Source organism: Fukomys damarensis, unplaced genomic scaffold (genome assembly GCF_012274545.1).
Source record: "Fukomys damarensis isolate Sample0158 unplaced genomic scaffold, DMR_v1.0_HiC HiC_scaffold_32, whole genome shotgun sequence".
Taxonomy (NCBI): Eukaryota; Metazoa; Chordata; class Mammalia; order Rodentia; family Bathyergidae; genus Fukomys; species Fukomys damarensis.
In genome coordinates this window covers 37,565,781-37,571,780 of record NW_022900944.1, presented here as the reverse complement: position 1 = coordinate 37,571,780, position 6,000 = coordinate 37,565,781, and the positions used below count along the sequence as shown (strand labels likewise).

The 6,000-nt window shown below is 46.8% G+C and overlaps 1 protein-coding gene across 1 annotated transcript in view; it reads right to left on the bottom strand.

Annotated features, from left to right (window-relative positions):
* Nucleotides 1–356: 356 nt before the first annotated feature.
* Pdpr (pyruvate dehydrogenase phosphatase regulatory subunit) overlaps nucleotides 357–6,000 on the bottom strand; it is a 42,722-nt gene continuing 37,078 nt past the window's right edge. The window contains exons 17-18 of the mRNA XM_010644406.3: nucleotides 4,101–4,283; nucleotides 357–2,619 (exon numbers count right to left, since the gene is read on the bottom strand). Coding sequence (XP_010642708.1) covers nucleotides 2,215–2,619; nucleotides 4,101–4,283 — 588 coding nt within the window. The 3' untranslated portion in view covers nucleotides 357–2,214. The remainder of the gene's footprint in view (nucleotides 2,620–4,100; nucleotides 4,284–6,000) is intronic.

The window sequence follows — 6,000 nt, the reverse complement described above, 5'->3', positions numbered from 1 at the left end:
AGATACAGAAAAAAATCAACTGACCCCGCCTGTGTATGCATGAGCGACAGAAAGCTGCGAAAGTACAGTACCTCCAAGGGAGGAGACCAGAGGGTGCATGAACAGTGCCAAAGGTAAACCTCTGTGTCCAGGGCTTTCAGTTAAACAAGTGATGGCACAGAAGATCAACAGAGGAGTAAGAGAAAGACCCCTACTTATGGAGGTTTTTTAAAGCACCATCCTCAACGCTTGCCCCCCTCCTCAGTTCCTTCACAGCAAGACAACCACGGCTGGCTCAAAGGGAAAGACAAACATTAGCCACAGGAGCCGAGGGCTTGTCTCTGCAGTGTAAGAAAGTCACCACATGATTTTCGATACATCTTCAGACGTCCCTCCTACTTAGCACAGTTAATTAACAGAAGAGTGATTTGCTAGAGATTAACAAGTGTAAAACTGATACAACCCCTAAAGTCTATGTGCATAATACATTGAGGTTGCTTTTACTTTTTCAAATTAGAACTTAAGTAGTGAGACTTCTATGTAACACTTAAAGCACAAATTTAGTGCCACAGTTGTAATATCTGTGCATAAATCAAGAATTTGTTGGATTTCCAAATAAACTTTGCTCTACAAAGATTGGAGTGGTGCCAATGTAAAAGCACATGAATAACTTCCACTTCCGTCTGAGCCGGCTTCCTGCCTGTAGGTGGCCAAGGGCTGTCCCTCTCTCCTAGGTCGTGCCTGTGGCCACTGTCTTGCTCAGCTCTCTGGTTGCCTAGAAGCAGCAGCTCTCAGAAAGTGAAATGGGCCCCCAGAGTTCTAGGCACACACTTCCCTCCACACATAGGTGGACATGACATCATGCAGGAGGAGGGGGCAGCTAGGGAAACCAAGATGTCCGGGAGGAGCCAGTCTGCCAAGTGGGTAACAGATTCCACAGCAATGCTGGTTAAGGCCAACACCTGAGAATGTTAAGCTGCTCTCATGAAACGATCTTTAATATAACTACAGGTTTAACAGAACTAATGCTTCCAAGATACCAAGACAATGAAGACTACTGCTGCACTAAAATTTCTAGTAGTTTTCTTTACACTAATTAAAAAAACCCAACAGATTAGGGCAGTTTATATACAAGGGAAAAATGAAGTGTTGGGGCTGGATAGCTCAGTCTGGAGGAGAAAGCAAGCCTAGACGAAAAAAGGAAAGCTGCCCTTTAGCCTCACCCAGTTCACACCAACTGTGTTCAAGAATTCTGCATGGACTCATCTCTCTGTAGCTTTGTTTCTTCCAAGCCAGGGGTGTAAAGTTTCAGGTTTCCCTGTGCACTCAGCATGAACAAGGTTTCGTTACTCACTCTGGCCAGCCTGACTGTCCCCTCCCAGCTCTAAAGGAGCAGCTCTATACACTGAGCTGAGCCCAGGGCACAAGGGAGGCTAAGAGTCACGTAAGGAGGAAAATCAAGAGGGGACGACTGACCTTTGAACAGCAGAAAGGGAAGCAGCACTTTTCACAGCAGAGAAAACAGCATTGGTAGTGACATACTTTTTGTAGTAAGAACCTTGTGCTGGGAAAAGCAACATGGCATACTTGCTTATTCAGCTAGGAAACAAACAAACAAAAACAACACCTCAATTACACGGATGAGCAAGAGATGAAGACAGTTTCGGGCAGGCTGCCCTGACCTGAAGGTACAAAAACTGGCTCCGGAGGGTAGATGAGGGTGGTGCCAAGTTACCCACTTGTCTCTCCTATGGACCAGACAGCATCCGTATGCTGTCTCTTGTCAGTGAGGTAGATGATCATCCTCTTGTTAGAGATATCAGGTGCCAAACCACAGTGTGATGGGATGGGACAATGACCTGCGTGGCTCAAAGGCACGAGCTATGCCAGGGACGTGTCTCACTCACAGGCTTCTCTGATGACCCGAAGCCCAGGGAGATGGACTTTTCCCTGAGGCCTGGTAAACACTGCAGGCATTGCTTGGAGATACAGAATGTGACCCCAACACCGTTCCATAGGGAAGCTTGCCTCTGTCCTCCCTGTCGGGTACACTTCCTGCCACCAGGGGAATCTAAGCAGGGGGTGGATGGGAAGACCAAGGCTGCAAAAGTTTAAAAGCAGGTCAAGTTCAAACATAAGGCGAGACAAAGAAAGGTTCGGTGAAGAGGAAGGAGGTCAGGGCAAAGGGATGCGCCTCAGCTTAGACGATGGGGAGGAGGTGACACTGCTCTGGTGTTACTTCCCATGCAAGTCACTTAGCTCCACGTCATCCTTTCGGCGCTTGTGTGTAAAGAGGGAGGTGACAGGGTAGAGTTTGGCCTTGGCCTGGAACCGGCAGCCTGCGATGTCGATTTCATACTCTCCCCGGTTGACAAAATCTGCTGTGACCACCTGCTCCTCCCCGGTGTCCTTGGAAAAGTTGTGCACGAAGCCCAGGCACACGTGGCGCTCCAGGGTGTAGCTGTAGGCACTGCTGGTGGTCTGGCCAACGTACTGGCCGTTCCTGTAAATAGGCTCCCCCCACCATGGCCAGAGGTCCAGGTCCGTGTCGTGGTCCTCCAGGATGAACATGGTGAAGCGCTTGTACACCCCGTTCTGCTTCTGCTGCAGCAGGGCGTCGTGGCCCATGAAGTCCATGCCCTAGGAGAGAGGAGACGCTAAGTCAGTGGCGACCCTGCACCCTCCCCGAAGTCCTGTTGGCAGGCACCTGTGAAATGGCTTTTTCCCCCCATGTGAAAGCTGCATTCACAATAAGAAAACACCATCAACACTGTTTGTGAAAACAGAAGTACACATTATGCTTTTCTTTTTTATGCAGTATTGGGGATTAAGCCAAGGGCCTTGTATAGAGCTTTCCCTAGCCATTTTTTAACTTTTTCTTTTGAGACAGGGTCTTGCTCGGTTGTCCAGGCTGGTCTGGAACTTGTGATTCTATAGTTTCAGCCTCCCAGAGTGCTAGAGGTGTACACAGATTTCAGTCACAACCTCACGTAAAACAATATTTAGAAACAGAAATCACACAAAAATATTTGCTAGGATTGTTTGTTTTGTTTTTGTTTTTGAGATGGAGTCTCACTACATTGCTCTGGCTGACCTCAAATCCCCTCTGCTTGTAATTCTCCTGCCTCAGCCTTCCAAGAAACTGGGACCATAAGTGCACACCCCCACACCCAGCTAAAGATAATGTTTCTTTTTTTTGGTACTGGGGATCAAACTCAGGTCCTTGTGCTTGCGAGGCAGGCGGCAGAACCACTGAGCTAAATCCCCAGCTAAAGATAATGTTTCTGTATTTTCCAGCCAAAAGCCCATGCATCTCTATCAGTACATACATATTATATATACCTGTGTACAAGAGATGAATAGACTAACACTGATTACCTGGATAGGAAAAACAGGCCATTTTATAGCTTGCTTTCTGTTTTCCCTATTTTCCAAAATGAGGTTTTACTGTAGTATCACAGGAAAAGTGTGACACGTATGTCCCAAAGAATACTACAGGTACAATACTGATGAGAACAGCTAGCTAGAGGCTGTGCCGTGCGAACATCAGGTACCAGACCACAGCACCAGGTCAGTAACAGCAGGAGGGGAAGAACACACCGCACCGCGGTGCCACAGTAGACAGGATGTTCCACAGAACATGCTCTGCAACCAGGATTTTTCTTTTGGTACTGGGGCTTGAACTTGGGTCCTTGCTCAGGTGCTGGAACCACTGAGCTAAATCCCCGACCCTGCAACTAGATGTTTCTAAAAAAAAAAGTTCATTTAAAAAAAAGCAGTTGAGGGCCACGGATTTAGCTCAGTGGTTCTACTGCCTGCCTTGCAAGCGCAAAGACCCGAGTTCAATCCCAAAAAACAGTTGATTGTAAGATACTTATGTGGCATGTTACTAAGTCACCAAAATTAACTCAGAAAACCTTCCTCCCCAGTGTTGATCCTTCAGAGAGCAAGGTGCTGACAGGAGCCTCGGCTGGTATCTGCCGTCTCAGGAAGGCGCTCATCCCACGGGAACACAGCCCTTCCCAGGGTCCCAACCAGTGCCTTCACACACTGCCTGCACCTCCCCTCTCCCATCCCAGTGTCGATCTCGACCCTTAGCAGTGACTGCATGAACACAGTACCTTCTCCAGCTTCACCCGAGACTCTCGTCCACATTCCATTGGGGTGGTGAGTGTGTTTAAATCCTGGCCCCAAAAGGCGAAAAACTTCTCAATTCGGAGGCTGCGAAGGGCATAATACCCGGCATTCCGGATCCCGTACTTCTGCCCGACATTCATCACTTCGTTGTACACATGCAGAGCGTACTGGAGGGAGGAGGGAAGAGAGGTCAGCGGCCAGCACCCTCCAGTGCAAACAGCACTGGACTAGAAGTTGCAGTGCTCAGCCTGCTATGTGGACAAAACTCCAAGATGTCATCCTCGAGGAGCTGTGACCCGCAGCCAGCAATAATGAGCCGGGGTCCCGACCTGGGTGACAGGCTGCATCAAAGCAGGATTCCCACCTTCTACTTCCCTAAGGGGGTTTCAGCACACAGCAATTACCATGCCAACTCAGAAGCAATTGCTGTTTGGTGAGTGAACAATTTCTTCTCTTTCTCAAAGAAACCACTCAGGTGACCTCATCTCTACCCAAGCTTTGCTCTCTTGCTCCAATTCCCAACCTGTGCTAGTGCCTCACATAATGGCCCAAGCTGCAAAACCAAATTCACACGTAACTCTAGATGCGGACACACACCTCACCTGACCCTTCACACATACTGAGCCACACCTTAGGAGGAAGAAACAGATTACTGTTTGCATATGATGAGACTGAACCCAGAAATCTCAGAGAATCACCTAAAAATAGACTATAAACAATATGATTGCACAGGGAAATAGGTTAACGTCATCATTCAAAATATCCTGGAATAAAGACCCTTCCCCATTCGCAGAAGCAACAAAATATTAATTGAATAAACTGTAATGAAGACTTAAATACTTCTGAAAGTCTTCAAAGAACTTGAAAAATACAAAAAAAGACATAGCACATGTTTGACTACAACATCCAGTACATCATAAGACTCAATTTTCAGCTGAGCATGGTAGTGAACATCTGTAATCCCAGTACTCTGGGAGGCTGAGGCAGGAGGATTCCAGGTTCAAGTCCAGCCCGGGCAACTTAAATCAGACTGTCTCCAAAATAAAACAAGGTTGGGGATAGAGTTCAGTGTGAAGGCCCTGGGTTCAATCCCCAGTAACACAATCCAAAAACTGTAAGCGGTATTTGTATGTGTTTGTGTGTGCCTTGAGACAGTCCCACTAAGCTGCCTAGGCTTACCATACACTGCTTCAGCCTCCTTGTGGCTGAGATGACAGGGACACATCATCACATCCAACTTTTTCCTTTTTAAAAAAAGTTCATGAGAAAAGACAAGGAAATAGGAACTATTCTTTTCCAGAATTTTCCAATATAATGAAGGATAAATACTAAAAAATATCAAGAAGACTGAAAAACAGTGTGGTTCTGAGCCAGGCATGGTGGCACAGGGCCTAGAACTCTAGGATAGTAATGTAGGAGGACTGAAAATTCAAGCCCAGCCCAGGCAACTTAGCAACTTAGTAAGATCCTTAAAGATCAAAATAAAGGACTAGGGTTGTAGCTTAGTGCAAAGCCTTGGGTTCAGTCCCCAGTGCCACAACCGGTACAAAATGGTTCTGGATCATGAATAGATACACAAATACAAGAGAACACACAGTGTGGATTTTTTTTTTTTTTTTTTTTTCTTGGTACCAGGGATCGAACTCGTGTCCTTGAGCTTGCGAGGCAGGCAGCAGAACCACTGAGCTAAATCCCCGGCCCTGAACACACGGTGTGAAATAAAACCAAGGATTTGGTATTTTTAAAAGGCAGGTTCTCTAATCAATTAGGTAACCCTGTCGGGGGGGGGGGGGGAAATACACTGCATAAAATACACCAAAGAGACACTGAAAAAGGATCAGGCATTTTAAATACTTTTTAAAAGCCAAAACCAAGAACAACAAA